The 16,526-nt window shown below is 40.0% G+C and overlaps 1 protein-coding gene across 6 annotated transcripts in view; it reads right to left on the bottom strand.

Annotated features, from left to right (window-relative positions):
- The window catches only part of itpk1a (inositol-tetrakisphosphate 1-kinase a), a 65,357-nt gene that overhangs the window by 9,960 nt on the left and 38,871 nt on the right, over positions 1–16,526 (bottom strand). For 5 of the 6 annotated variants that reach the window (XM_014145058.3, XM_014145057.3, XM_082961861.1 and 2 more), the window contains 4 exons: positions 9,374–9,491; positions 1,235–1,333; positions 1,052–1,083; positions 38–203 (listed from right to left, as the gene is read on the bottom strand). In XM_014145058.3, the coding sequence (XP_014000533.2) occupies positions 38–203; positions 1,052–1,083; positions 1,235–1,333; positions 9,374–9,491 (415 nt within the window). Of the gene's footprint in view, positions 1–37; positions 204–1,051; positions 1,084–1,234; positions 1,334–9,373; positions 9,492–13,727; positions 16,515–16,526 lie in introns of those variants that run through there. The other variant, XM_082961862.1, reaches the window with a different exon arrangement.

Raw genomic sequence — 16,526 nt, 5'->3', positions numbered from 1 at the left:
GAGTACATCTTGAAGCTGGGAATTGGGTATATCTGACCTGCAGATCCAGAAGGGAAGTTTCTGATAGAAGGCCTCTCCACCACGTAGTAGGCCTCTCCCACCACATACACCTTGTAGAGTACAGCATCGTGGTTAATGAAGTTCTGGATCACACACGGGGGCTTAACATCCTTCAGGTCCTCCTCACTGAAGATGATGGCCATCTATGGGGGGGAATAACATGCAAGACTCGTGCATCTGTTCATTCAACGTCATCTATCCTCCCTTGTTATCCCTCTGTCAGTTCATTGACGGGTAGAGTCTACTGTCTGATCTCATTCAGCTATACTCAAATTGTATTCATCTTCTCTGAAATACATGGATATTGATTGAGCCATAATCTGGAGTGCCAGATGAGTGGGGTTTGCACTTTTGGGACTATTCCATTAGTTTATCGCACCAGCCAAGTTAAACGATTTGAAAGATCCTCAAAACCAATTGTCAAAAATATGACTGACATTTTTGTGCAATAACTAAAAATGTTCTACCACTATCTCAATAAAATGATCAGTGCCGCAATGTTTCCCCACCAGATAGACGACACTAATACCTAATATCCTTTTTGGTGTTTTGTGATTTTGTTTTGAGGTTTCCATTTTTGGTAGAAATCTATGCAAAAAAAGGTGTGGACAATCCAATGTCTAGTGATTCTTTTACAATCCACACATATTCTGAACCACTATTCTATCACAACCATTTTCACAGAATAGCCTGTCAACCCAACCTATTTTTATGACCAAGGCGAGTCTGAGTACACAATGACAAAAGCACATGACTACCTCACTGTAGGCTTACTCAGACCCAACTCGTAATACCATTACTCATTAGTGACATTATGGTCTTGAATTTCCCTTTAGGTCAATATTGCTAAAAGCTTTCACAAGAGTAGGTAGTGATTGTGAGGGTAGGTAACATAAGGACAGGATGAAGTCAGGGTTGGGGCAAATTTAATTTCAATTAAGTCAATGCAGGCACAAATGGGATATTGTAATAATAAAAAAAAAACTCTTACCTCATGGGAGTTGGAGTTTGGAGTTTTACAAACTGTGGAGGTGAAAAGATTAGGACGTCATTCTATTCAGTCAAGCAAAGTCCTGAAAATTAAGCTAGACTTGATTCTTTTTAGAAGAGACCCTGTAGAAGTCTCCAGAAATGTTCTGGTAACCAAACATGTAGAGAATGTGATCTTACGTACTGAAAGGGAAGGTAATGCCATGTTTCTGGATGTGTTTGAGAGTGTCGGTTCCACACTCACTCCTTAGAACCATAAAGGGAGGAGAGCAGATCCTTTCATCTAGAGGAAAGAGGGAGAGAAAGAGATTGTTATTCTATCCTTGCCATCACTATACTGTTTACTATAATCATGCTTATTTGTATAAATTCCCTAATAATGTAAGTACGTAGAAAAGGAAGGAGATTTATTTAAGAAAGTGTGTGTGTGTAAATACGACTACATACCTGAGCGTCATAAAATCATTAACTTTAAACAGTTATCACTGACTGTGATATAACAAGTTAAGGAAAAAAAATAGGGGGACTGAAACTAAGTAGGAAAAAAAGTTTTAATCAGTTAGGGAAGATGTAACAATCCTTTGCTGTGCTATGCGTTTAACCACGTGCTTGTCTGTTGGGGTTGAGACCGCGTGAAAACCATTACTTTAAATCACACTAAAAAGGTCAACTACTACAGCTCTCTCCCCCCAATATCTCCTCTTCCTTCTAAGGTCTCAGGGGAGCCGTTCAGCTGTGATGGCTTCGAGTCGCGCCGTCTTTGGTGCAGCGGTTTCTAGCAGAGCACGCAAAAAGTCTGCTTGCTTTGCAACATGTTCACTCTCCCTTTGTGGTTTGTCTAACCGGTCTCTGTCTCCATCAACCCTTTCATTCTCAGTTGAGGTTGTAATCTCTTCCCAGTCCCTCCCCATAACTATTTTCCTTTATCTCTCTCATTATGCTCCTCTGGGCGTCATCTAGGCGTCCAGTGGTATGTTTATATTTGCTCACTGTGACCCTCGATCTCTGTTTCAGTGTGTTTTTATAAGCCAGGGACAGGCGGTGGGGCATCTCTTAGCAAGGACGCCATGGCGACCAGCCTCGTCACCCGGCCATACAAAGACCCTGAGACAAACGAGGGCCTTGGGGCAGAGCGCACACACATACACACAAGCCTCGTTCACATTACATATAATCACTCCGATCATTGCGCCGGATGTCATGCCTTTCAAATGGGGACGTCCACAACGGATTGGAGACGCAACGCCCCCTTGTGGTTGAAGGCTCCGTTGCGAGACGGACACCACATACTTTGACATTTTTCTAACTTTGCATCATCTTCAGTCCAGCCAGAGTCTGACGAAGAACAGGAAGTTACCAAACCACAGAAGATTAAAATATGGTTTTCGGTGATGGCTTTATGGGATAGCTAGCAACTTGTAAACATTTAACCATTCCTATAAGTGAGTACTATTTTAAATCGTAACGTTAAATACACATTGGCTGTTATGCCAATTATATGACTGTTGCCTCCTGTTTAAGTTTGTGCTGTAATGATTATTTTTAATTGGAGGTCGCTAGCTATAATGGTATCTTCAACCTAGCTAGCAGCTCTGCAGTGCAAGCTAGCTTGACTTGCTAATAAGTTAGAGAAACAAGTTTATGAAAAACTAAAATCATGTTCCATTTTCACTGGAAACAATATATTTATCCTGTCTTGATTCAAAAGGTCATATTTTGCAATCTCCCAAAATAAATGCAATCTGACGAGAGATCGTCTCTCCTTCTTGCGTTACAAACATTACACTTATCCGTAAAGATTACGTACGGCTTAATTAAATGTGTCATGATGGAAACGGGGCAACACATACACCACTAAGCAGACAGACAGAGAAAGACTGCACTCTCACTCGTTGAGATAGATCTGTCTTGCTAGCTGTCACTCAAAAGGCAAGCGGCTGAAGCTCATTGGCTGAAACTCGAATTGTTAGGGGACTGTACCATGTGGAATAAATGTAGGGGAAATGGTGCCACACAGCTTCCAGAAAACAGTCACTTTCAAACTAGGGATTTCATGGTTAACTGAGGTTGCTAAAACAGTAAATTCTGCTCGTAGATCATACTAGTCGCCAAAGTACCGGAGAATGTCTTTAAGGGGTACATGTAAGAGGACAGTCTTCCATCCTCACAATCCACAAGGTTCCCAATTATCGACCATTACAGTATTAAGTGCTCCATCTTGAAAACTTGACTGCTGACATTTTGGCACAACAGTGGACATATTTTTTGCACACTTCAAGCATTTAATTGAGCCTGCCCGGAGTATCATATTGGCGGGTTTAATTACGAAACATCCTTCAAGTCCACTTGACATATAAAGCCTGACTCCAGATTTAATAAATAACCTCTACTACCCATTGGAATTTCTCATGGAAGAATATTGGAGGGATGCGACACCCGAGTTCCAGACACTTGTAGAATCTATGCCAAGGCACATTGACGCTGTTCTGGCAACTCGTGGTGACCCAACACCCTATTAAGATATTATGTTGGTGTTTACTTTATTTTGAGAGTTACCTGTATCTTTGAGAGAATAAAGTTATTACTTCTTAAACATGTATTTTTTAGATTACCTGTAGTTTTTCCATGTCTGTCTAATTGTGTAATGAAAAAATATATAGATTATTAAAATGAGCATACAATATACCTCAGTATTTCTACAGTCTTTTTTGCTCATATTCATCATCAAGGTTGGCAATAATTTTGGAGGGGACATATACAAAAACAAGCTGTTATGGTTAAGACAGTCGGATGGGGGGGGGGGGGGGGGGGGGTCGCAGATACACACAAGAGCAAAGGTATGTTCTAATAGTGGTAAACAAAAGCTAAGTAAAAAAATAAACAACTAGGCCTGAACACATAAGAGCTAATCTGTTATCGGATAAATGAGAGCGAGATTGGCCAGACAGATAATTCTTGTGGGTGATGAGATATTAGCTTCAGATTTTGCTTTTTTTAAATGAACCTGGAAATATGTACAAGCATTTCAGAGTGGCAGCTTGCCATCTCGCTGTACCTTTGTGAAATACCCAATCCACTCAATCTAGGGTTTCTGTATTTTTACTATTTTCTACATTGTAGAATAATAGTGAACACATCAAAACAACACATATGGAATCATGCAGTAACCCCCCCAAAAAGTGTTAAATCGAAATATATTTAATATTCTTCAAAGTAGCCACCCTTTGCCAAGAGTGTGCAAAGCTGTCATCATGGCACTCTCAACCAGCTTCATGAGGCATTCACCTGGAATGCATTTTAATTAACAGGTGTGCCTAGTTAAACCTTAATTTGTGCAATTTCTTTCCTTCTTAATGCATTTGAACCAATCAGTTGTGTTATGACAAGGGTGGTACACAGAAGATAGCCCAATTAGGTAAAAGACCAAGTCCATATAAATGGCAAGAACAGCTCAAATACGCAAAAATAAACAACATTCCATCATTACTTTTGACATGAAGGTCAGTCAATACGGAAAATTAAGAACTTTTAAAGTTTCTTCAATTGCAGTCGCAAAAACCATTAAGTGCTATGATGAAACTAGCTCTCATGAGGACCGCCACAGGAAAGGAAGAGCCAGAGTTACCTCTGCTGCAGAGGATAAGTTCATTAGAGTTAACTGCACCTCAGATTGCAGCCCAAATAAATGCTTCAGAGTTCAAGTAACAGACATTTCTCAACAGCAACTGCTCAGAGGAGATTGCGTGAGTCAGGCCTTCATGGTCGAATTGCTGCAAACAAACCACTAAAAAAGGACACCAATAAGAAGAGACTTGGTTGGGCCAAGAAACACGAGCAATGGACATTAGACTTGTGGAAATCTGTTCCAAACATTGAATATAGTAATTGTTTCAAAACATCTCCTGCCATGTCACTGATGCATTATGAAAGTTTTATGAAGACATTGTCTATAGTTTTTGGGGGCTTTTACCCCAGCATTGTCCCAGTCAAATCCACAGCAGCAGGAAGAATTAAGTCCTCCACAATAGTATGGGGCTTGCCTGTCCTAGCCACTCGGTAGCTCACCATAGAAGACGCTTCTAGCCCCTTCATATTAATGGTTTGATGAGTCCAAATTGAGATTTTTTGTTCCAACCACTGTCTTTTTGAGACACATAGTAGATGGTGACACTGTCAGTAATTTATTTAGAATTCAAGACACACTTTACCAGCATGGCTACCACAGCATTCTGCAGCGATACGCCTCCAACTGGTTTGCTCCTAGTGGGACCATCATTAGATTTTCTACAAGATAATGATCCAAAACACACCTCCAGGCTATGTAAGGGCTAATTGACCAAGGAGAGTGATGCATCAGATGACCTGGCCTCCACAACCACCCAACCTCAACCTAATTGATATGGTTTGGGAGGAGTTGGACCGCAGAGTGAAGGAACAGCAGCCAACAAGTGCTCAGCATATGGGAACTACTTCAAGGCTGTTGGAAAAGCATTCCTCATGAAGCTGGTTGAGAGAATGCCAAGAGTGTGCAAAGCTGTCATCAAGGCAAAGGGTGGATACTTAAGAATCTCAAATATATTTAGATTTGTTTAAACACTTGGTTACTACATGTTTCCATATGTGTTATTTCAGTTTATGTCTTCACTATTATTCTACAATGTAGAAAATAGTAAAAATAAAGAAAAAACCTTGAACGAGTAGGTGTCCAAACTTGATTGGTACTGTACATACAGTGCATTTGGAAAGTATTCAGACATCTTGACTTTGTTACGTTACAGCCTTATTCTAAAATGGATTAAACTGTTTCCCATAAAAAAAATGAAATGTACATAAGTATTCAGACCCTTACTCAGTACTTTGTTGAAGCACCTTTGGCAGAGATTACAGCGTTGAGTGTTCTTGGGTATGACGCTACAAGGTTAGCACACCTGTATTTGGAGAGTTTCTCCGCAGATCCTCTTAAGCTCTGTCAGGTTGGATTGAGAGCGTCGCTGCACTGCCATTTCCAGGTCTCTTCAGATGTTTGATCAGGTTCAAGTCCAGGCTCTGGCTGGGCCCCTCAAGGAAAATCAGAGACTTGTCCCAAAACTACTCCTTGGCTGTGTGCTTAGGGTCATTGTCCTGTTGGAAGGTGAACCTTCGCCACAGTGATATCCTGAGCACTCTGGAGCAGGTTTTCATCAAGGATCTCTGTACTTTGCTTTGTTCATCTTTCCCTTGATCCTGACTAGTCTCCCAGTCCCTGCCACTGAATTACATCCCCACAGCATGATGCTGCCATCCACTACCATGCTTCACAGTAGGGATGGTGTCAGGTTTCCTCCACACGTGATGCTTGGCATTCAGGCCAAAGAGTTCAATCTTAATTTCATCAGACCAGGTAATCTCATGTTTTTTGGTACCCTTCCCCAGAACTGTGCCTCGACACAATCATGTCTCGGCTCTCTACGGACAGCGCAGTCGACCTCATGGCTTGGTTTTTGCTCTGACATGCACTGTCAAATGTGGGACCTTATATAGACAGGTGTGTGCCTTTCCAAATCAATTGAAATTTACCACAGGTGGAATCCAATCAAGTTGTAGAAACATCAAAGATGACAGGATGCACCAGAGCTCAATTTCAAGTGTCATTGTGAAGGGTCAGAATACTTACGTGAATAAGGTATCTTATTTTTTATAAATGTGAAATCATTTCTCAGAACCTGTTTTTGCTTTGACATTACGGGGTATTGTTTGTAGATTGATGAGGAAGGCTGAAACGTAACAAAATGGGAAGGGGTTTGAATACTTGGACATTGCTCATCCTAATATTTCTTAATTCCATTATTTTACTTTATAAAATGTGTGTATGGTTGTGTGTTAGATATTACTGCGCTGTTGGAGCTAGGATCACAAGCACTTCGCTACACCCGCAATAACATCTGCTAAATGTTTATGCGACCAATGAAAGTTGATTTAACTGCACTCACATCAGTCATTGCTTTTTTACTTGGTTTCGCCAAGCTAAGGGCTGCAGTTACTATGGTTTACTTTGGTATTATTTATTGTTTTGCTGATACAAGTAACAAATGATGACACTGACAGACTCAAACAAATAAGTACACTATAACTCCTGTCTAGGGTCAAAAGTGCAGTGTGCGTGCGTATATCATGCATAGATCCTTTCATTTTACTTCTACACGTCGCTGTAAGTTTGAGCTTAACCACCTTTTACCAGTAGCTTTCACCCAAAAATCTTTCAACCTAAATTGGATTGAGGATTCTTAAGAGGTTTTATAAGAACGACTGGTTCCAGATCTGTATGTATTTTAGCCAACTCCTCAGACTATTAACATGCCATACATGGCTGGCGGTGATAATCCGATCAATATTTCATGAATGCTAAAATCCCCTGAAGGGATCAAAAAGTTGGCCCTTTGTAATATGACCGGAAATCGCGTGGAAAGTAACATTTAAAGTTAGGCCTACCAGAGAAAAATGTAAAGAACACCAAAAAGAAAAGAGTAAACTTGGCGCTAAATAGACAATGTAATGCGCTGATATGACCCGGAGAATATTCATTCTGTGCGTTGATAGGAGTCTAAAAGCCTTCAAATAGCCTCTTACATAAAGCCACAGTTTAACCGAGTGTTAGCGGTTTTTTCCCAGGATCCCATTCTCTCCAGTCTGTACTGTTACCGGCTAATTGCCATGGAAGTGGTTGCCTGGGAGAAGGACAGCCACAGAAAACACTTCGCTCGCTGCTGAGGTATTTTTAAATAGAATTGTGGAGCTGGAGCCAAGACCCATGGTTCACCTCACACTACCCCAGGTCGAGTGCACTTGCTCTGGAAGTTCAGTCCTGGAGGTCAGCTGGATAGGTTAGTCACTTTAAGGGATCATTTTATTTGTAGGTATTAGGTAACTAAGTATTTTCAGTAGTCTATGTAGCTAGTTTCTCAAAAAGGTGCAATGAGCTATTATGAATGCTTTTACAGTAGCATGTTTTATAATTCATATTACCACATAAGGCTTCATAAATGCATCTTCAAATCAAGTTTGGTTTTAATTAAAAACAGTATTTTAAATATTATTCAAGTAGTTGAGGGGAGAGTACATAAACTAAATGAATTAGTTTATTAAGTTAGTTCCATAAACAAAATGTCTCTTGTTTACAAGTCGTGCCGCTTGATGTAAAAGCGCCAATAGATTCTGACGAATTGACTGGTCGGAGTACACAGCTTTCCCATCATTTAGAGGATAGATTGGTCACAGAAACTATCCTAATTTACTTATTAACTTATTATCTCCAAATAGGTGCACATAGAAACTAGCCTTACTTCCATACGATAACCAGTGTTTGAATTGGGCTGATGCAAACACCTCGATTGTTCGATTGTTTGAAGACCGGCAGCTCATAAAAATATTCACTCTTAAATATGAACACGTACTGCAATATTTAAATGGAGTACCAGCACCTAAAGTGAGCACAGAGTCTACAGTCATTCAACTTCAAGCACAGACTATAAAACAGTCATGCCAGAGCCTATGACTGAATACCAAATTGCACCATATTCCCTACATAATGCACTACTTTTGACCAGCACCCATAGGGCACTGGTCAAACGTAATGCACCATGTAGGAAATAGGGTCTCATCTGGGATTCACACTATGTGCCTATGCAGCTAGCAACGCTAACCCTTCGGCCTCTTCAACCCTGATCCCCTTTGTTTAGCTAGTTTGGGAATGCCCCATGGCGCAGGACAAAGGACGAGCCACTCTGCAGTTTTCATACACACTCCGTGAATAAACCCACCCTAAGCCACACATTTCCCTTGTGCAAAGCCCCAAAATGAAGCCTGCCTTTCGACATCCAGCCCGGGACAAAAGTCTTACGGAAAGCGCCGGGCTCACGTAGGTAGCCAGTAGCAACATGAACACAGGCCATTTGGGGATTCTTGTATTTTGGAATTCCGGGCTTTCCCAACCCAAAGGGAAACAAAAATTCATACACGCGCACACACACAAACACAGATGGCATTGCCGGGTTATGAGAAGGTGTGTTAGCCCCAGGTCAGAGGTAAATGGAGCAAGTGTATACACAGTATGTGAGTAACTGATTTGAATGTTACTTATGATGTCGATGCTATGACGTAAAACTCACAAAGGCTTAACAGAATGTCTAGGCAAGTGACTGTGTAGTGTCTATGTTTTGGGATATGTGAATTCATGGCTATGGGGATTTGTGATAGTTTGTGTGCGTGCATGCGTGCGCGTGTGTGCGTGCGTCTGTGTGCATGTCAGTTTGTGTGTGTACTTTGGGTGGCAGTCCTGTCTCTATACCTTTCATGCAGTCTTCAAGCCTGCGGATGAGCTGGTAGGACTTGCAGCGGTCCAACAAGGTCCTAATGGCGGGCAGCGGGTCCAGAACCACCATTTCAGGATGGGTGTCGATGTAATCCTGAAGACAGTCCCAAAACAACATCAGGTATGTATTCAATAGTGCACACCGCAGCAACACACTGTACAACAAAAAAAAACACCACCAGGCCATGTTTATTAGGCACCAAAAACTGAGCGGGACTTCCTGGACTTGTTCAAAAAGAAACGCACATTTTCATTCTCCATTGCAAATAGCTTTAAAATATTCTGCACCCTAATGAACATATTGGAATTATATTACAGCCTCAGCAAGCCTTAAAGCAACAAAGCCACTCAACTGATGAATCTGAAGAATGTTTAAATAATGTATACTAAACTTCAGAAAGTATACAGTCGACTTCCAAGCTAACCTTTTCGTAGTCTAACAAATAACGTTTTTTGTACTGTTCTGTTCTCCACTTCCTTGTGCTAGCACAGTAGAAGCCATTTATTTTCATGTCTGTGCTTATGTATTAATATCTCTGTACGCACTACAACAATCAAAAAGGAACTCCATGTAATCAAGTACATTTGAAATGAAAGGCTTGGCTACTCGCCAATTTAGCATGTTGCCATTTCGAGCGCCCATTTTCGCCCTCATCTAAAGTCAATGAAACCTTAAAAGGAGACGAAGAGGAAGGAGAGGAATTGTGTTTGTTTTTCTGAGACTGCAGGTGTGCAAAGCAACACCTCCAGGAACAACTAAGGGTGAAAACATGTATTCATATGGCGTAGTGCATATTACCTAATGTTTACAAGATGAAAGAATGCAGGGAAATCCACGTGATATAAAAACAAGTGGCTAAATTTACCATCCTTCTGTTTATGACATTCATTGGTCTGTTTTGGTGAACAGTGAGGTCCAAAGGCATTTGGACAGTGACACAGTTGTTGTTTTGGGTCTGTACTCCAGCACAATGACATTAAAGTGAAGACTGTGAGCTTTAATTCGAGGCCATTTTGAAAGAAAAGCATTTTTTGGGCATTGTTCCCCCCATTTTAAGGGACCAAAAGTATTAGGACAAATTCACATTTTAAAGTAATCAAAAGTTTAGTATTTGGTCCCATATTCCTAGCACACAATGACTACATCTAGCTTGTGACTCTACAAACTTGTTAGATGCATTTGTAGTATGTTTTGTTTGTGTGTCAGATAATTGTGTGCCCAATAGAAATGAATGGTAAATAATGTATAGTGTCATATGAGTCACTTATTGTAAATAAGAATATGATATATTTCTAAACACGTATACATTCATCTGGATGCTACCATGGTTACGGATAATCCTGAAAGAATTGTGAATAAAGATGAGTGAGAAAGTTAGACATAAATATGCTAAGCATTTTTCTGTCTTGGGGGTATGATCTTTGTGCCTCTAACTTTCTCACACATTCACGATTCATTCAGGATTATTCGCAATCATGGTAACATCCACATTAATGTAATCCCACGTGATAAACGAATTGCAAATGCATCCAACAGGTTTATAGTCACAAGCTTGATGTCATTATGTGCAAGGAATATGGGCCCAGATACTAAACTTGACTACTTTAATAGACATAAGTGAATTTGTCAAAATACTTTGTACAAAAAGTGCTGTAATTTCTAAACAGTTCATCCAATATGGATGAAAGTACCCTCAAATAAAGCTGACAGTCTGCACCTCAACCGCAGTCATTGTATTATTTAAAATCCAAAGTGCTGGAGTAGTGTCACTGTATGAAAGCAACTCGGCTCTAATCCCTGTGGCTTAGACATATCAACTTTAAACTGGGCCACTTTAAAAAGGGACATTTTCCTTCACAATCAGAAGTTGTCAGATGTTTTCAGGCCTGAAAAAAAGCAGTCCACATCCCATGTCGTCAGATGAATGAAACAGGATAAGAACAGAAACTGGAAATAAACACAGTTCTTATCTTTTCCATTAGTTTTAGATTGTGGCACGTAGATGGATCTACAAAACAGCTGGCATGGGACATGGACTCCCTCTGACAGACTACTTTTGAGGTCTGAAAACATCTGCTAAAATGTGATTTGAGTGCAATGGCTCTTCAAACGAATGAGGGGGTCCAGGGTAAACGGGTAAACTAATGACCATTAAAGAATCTAAATGGGAGTCATTAGTCATATAAAGCTGAAAATAGGCCTATAAACCTAATCCAAGTTTGCTGAGGATCATTAAACGTGTCAAGCTTTTAAAAATCGACCAGACTTTATCATGTGGAACTGAAAACAAATTCTGCATTAAAGTATGCCATATATCAGCTCTAGGTTTGTATGGTGTCTAGAGAAAAGAGGACTGAAGGAGTGGGTAAGTTTAAGGAGTCAATTACATGTGTTTTATGTAGATGTGGACAGCAGACCAGTGCACTGACTAAAAAGCTCACGAAATGTGGAACTTGGTTTCCTTCCAATGTTTGGGATTTTATTAGGATTCCCATTAGCTGTTGCGAAAGCTAATGTGGTTCACTGCGATGCTAGGGAGTGTAACAGTGCATTCTGTTCTGCCACGTGAAAGACAAACTAGCAACCTTCTGCATAGCAACTTAAGGCAACCGTCTAGTCTGAATAGTCTGTCCCTCCGTGAGGGGCAGATGACTCAAGGAAGGTGTGAGGTCACCGATGTACTCCACCCCAACATGTTATGGGCAACATGCACTACATTCACCACCCTTTGATCTTCCCCTACTCCTGCGAACCCACCTACGGATTAGGTCACGGCTAGAGGTCGACCGATTATGATTTTTCAACGCCGATAACTATACCGATTATTGGGGGACCAAAAAAGGCCGATATCGATTAAAAATCGGCCGATTTTTATTTTTATATATTAATGTATTATATTAAAATAGTGTTCATTCAGTATTGTTGAAAATGTCATTATAATAAATTACATTTACAACAATACTGAATGAAAAATGAACACTTATTGTAACTTAATATAATACATAAATAAAATCAATTTAGTCTCAAATAAATAATGAAACATGTTCAATTTGGTTTAAATAATGCAAAAACACAGTGTTGGAGAAAAAAGTAAAAGTGCAATATGTGCCATGTAAAAAAGCTAACGTTTAAGTTCCTTGCTCAAAACATATGAAAGCTGGTGGTTCCTTTTAACATGAGTCTTCAATATTCCCAGTTAAGAAGTTTTAAGTTGTAGTTATTATATTTCTCTCTATACCATTTGTATTTCATAGACCTTTGACTATTGGATGTTCTTATAGGCACTATAGTATTGCCAGCCTAATCTTGGGAGTTGATAGGCTTGAAGTCAAACCGCGCTGGGCTTCAAGCATTGCGAAAAGCTGCAGGCAAACGGAGGAAAGTGCAGTTTGAATAAATGCTTACGAGCCTGCTGCTGCCTACCACCGCTCAGTCAGACTGCTCTATCAAATCAGACTTAATTATAATATAATAGAAAACACAGAAATACTAGCCTTAGGTCATTAATAATGGTCAAATCCGGAAACTATCATTTAGAAAACAAAATGTTTATTATTTCAGTGAAATACGGAACCATTTCGTATTTTATCGAATGGTTGGCAACCCTAAATCTAAATATTACTGTTACATTGCACAACCTTCAATGTCATAACTATGTAAAATTCTGGCAAATTAATTACGGTCTTTGTTAGGAAGAAATGGTCTTCACACAGTTCACAATGAGCCAGGCGACCCAAGCTGCTGCATATACCCTGACTCTGCTTACACTGAACGCAAGAGAAGTGACAATTTCAGGCACTACATTGATTATATGCAACACAGGACAAGCTAGTTAAACTAGTCATGTCAACCATGTGTAGTTAACTAGTGATTGTTAAGATTGATTGTTTTTTTATAAAGATAAGTTTAATGCTAGCTAGCAATTTACCATGGCTCCTTGCAGCCTGCACTCACGTAACAGGTGGTCAGCCTGCCACTCAGTCGCCTCGTGGATTGCAATATAATCGCCGTCCAAAAATGCCGATTACTGATTGTTATGAAAACTTGAAAATCGGCCCTAATTAAATTGGCCATTCCGATTAAATCAGTCGACCTCTAGTCACGGCTATTCAACTGGCGGCCCATGGGCTAGATCTGGCCCCTTTATCAATTTAGAATGGCCCTTTGATCAATTATCAACATTAATATAAAAATCCACACAAAAACATCCCTGTAAAAAAACAATGTATAGTTCCAAAATGAGCCCTTGCTCAATATTCTCCAATAGGATCATCTGTTTTCCTGTAGTCCCACCACTTAAGTGCTGTCAATCAATATCACCCAACGTACCAGTTACAGCCAAATCAGAGCTGCCAACATCAGCCAATTGCAGCTGCAAACATCTGGCGACACCACTCCACCAACATCGGTTGTTTCGTAGTCTGCTGAAAGACATGTCTGCAGAGCATCGTGATCAACTTTTACATAATGACATTAGGTCGATAAGCAAGGGTAACGCTTTCAAGAGAGTAAGTGAGCTTAGGGAGGAGAGTGTTGCTTTTCTCCGTAATGGCCGTCACAAGCAAGCCAATACATATCTAGCAAAAATGCTTGAGGGGGGGGATAAAACAATTGACATGATCGGGGACTGCTTTTCATAAGTGTTATTTTCTCCTCTGATTTGATCTCAAACAAAATGCTCAAATTCCCTACACTCAGGGCTCGAATTGGAGGGGAAATAAAAGGCAAAAAACATTAACTTATTAGCTTAGGTTTTACACACAATCTCAGAAATCCTTAGCAGAGGCACCCCCCCGAAGACAAAACGACAGCTAAGCCTGATGGAAAGGAGGGGAAGGAGAAAATAGGCAATCAACATACACAAAACTTTGCCAATTAAATGTTTACTCCAAAGTAGGCCTACAGTGCCTTCAGAAATATTTTGTGGCAGTGATCTATACACACACACCTCATAATGTCAAAGTTAATTTATTTTGTTGAAATTTTTACACAAATGCCTACACAAAGTATTCAACCCCTTTGTTATGGCAAGCCTAAAAAATGTTCAGGAGTAAAAGTGTCCAAATCACATAAGTTGTATGGACTCATTCTGTGTGCAATAATATCATTTATTTTATGACTACACCAGCTTGTACCTCACACGTACAGTATCTGTAAGATCCCTAAGTCAAGTAGTTTATTTAAAAAATTGATGATTCAACCACAAAGACCAGGGAGGATTTCCCAATGTCTCGCAAAGGTCACAGATTGAATGTGTAAAAATGTAAAAGCAGACACTGAATATCCCTGTGAGCATGGATGGTGTATCAATACAGTTAAAAAAAAAAAAACACGGTATTGTTCCTAACGCAGTTGCTGGAGAGGAAAGAAATGATTCAGGGATTTCACATTAGGCCAATGGTGATTTAAAAAAAAGATAGTTTAATTGCTGCGATGGTAGAAAACTGAAGATGGATCAACATTGTAGTTACTCCACAATACTGCTTTCACATAGGATTTATGCTATTTCGCCTGGACATTTTTTGGGGGCAAGGTATAACCCGCTTACAAACAGGCCCATTTTTACCACATTCTTGCCTTTTATACCTCCCATCAAAAATAATTCCATTATTAAATTTATTTAGGCAGGTCCTATTTTCAAAAGAAAAGAAAGGTATATTTTGAGTTGAATTATGTTACTGGTCTGTGCAGCTTGTATGGAAATCAATAGTTATTTTGTTCATTAAAACAGACAAGACATACTACCGTGATCAGCTTTTGATCCACGTTCATTTCTTTCCTACCTTCACCCTGCCTTGTCAGGGAGCAGGCATAGGGTCGCACATGGAGTATCTTCATCATGATACCAATAGAAAATAATTGCAATCTATTCTATATTTTCAAAAGCATTCGAGTCATGTTCATATTTCACAACCTCCGTGGGCTTTTGGAGCTGCCTATACGCTATTGAGTAAAATAAGAGGCCTACACTTGATTTGGGCTACACTGTTACCTAAATCATTTTAGATTGGACTAACGTGCGCAGGTAGCCTACTTTTGGAAGTGATTTGTTTGACAAATCAGATGAATACATGTTCATGCCACATTAAAAAGGTAATATTTTTTACAGTTAAATTACTCATTTACCATTAAGCCCATAAAAAACATTTCATACATAGGAGGTTCTATACAAAGAAAAATTCAAAAATCTACTTTCAGCCGTTGTAAATCATATGTAGAAGATGTCTGTACCCCTGTAAGTAACCTTTTACAAATCTGGCCCCCGTAAGAATATAAAAGGTAACTGCCAAAATAAAGGAAACACCAACAGTTTCTTCATTGGGCATTGGGCCACCACGAGCCAGAACAGCTTCAATGCACTTTGGAATAGATCCTACAAGTGTCTGGAGCTCTATTGGAGGGATGCTTTCTGGTGGTGGAAAACGCTGTCTCAGGTGACGCTCCAGAATCTCCCATAAATTGGGTTGCACTCTGGTGACCGACATTGTTTTCATGCGCATCAACCCATTCAGTGACCACTCGTGCCCTGTGGATAGGTGCATTGGCATTCTATGGGGGCATAGCCATGGTAGCCAAAATAAATGTCCAGTCCAACTTTTTTTATTTATGACCACATCAATCATGTGCTCATTCAGATCAGATCCTATTGGTGGAAAGGGAGAGGAATACATTTGTATATGTCGTTCTGTTGGTTAGCATAGCACTTGGAGCTAGAATGTGTGGTGAGCGAGCATGGTTTTCATGCGCATCAACCCATTCAGTGACCAGCATGATGGGATGTTAATAGCTAAATTAACTCAGGAACCACACTGTGGAAGCACCGGCTTTCAATATACTTTGTATTCCTCATTTACTCAAGGGTTTCCATTATTTTGGCAGTTACCTGTAGTTGAATAAACACTGGATTAAGTCATGATTAGGAGAGCTCCTGCAGATAATAATATAAAAATAATTTCATTATCCCATTTCTATCCAGGAACACCAAACGTTCACCAAAATCTCTGAGCAAAATTACAGAAGGATGTAATCACCAAAGACATACCCCTCAAAGAGAAACATCCTACAGTACCTTCAGACCCTTAGCCCTCAAAGAAATGGCTGCACCTGTCAAAGAACAACTTCCCCCAT

The sequence above is a fragment of the Salmo salar genome, chromosome 15 (genome assembly GCF_965601325.2).
Source record: "Salmo salar chromosome 15, fSalSal1, whole genome shotgun sequence".
Taxonomy (NCBI): domain Eukaryota; kingdom Metazoa; phylum Chordata; class Actinopteri; order Salmoniformes; family Salmonidae; genus Salmo; species Salmo salar.
Note: the sequence above shows the minus strand (reverse complement) of the source record. Positions and strands in the feature narration are given on the sequence as shown.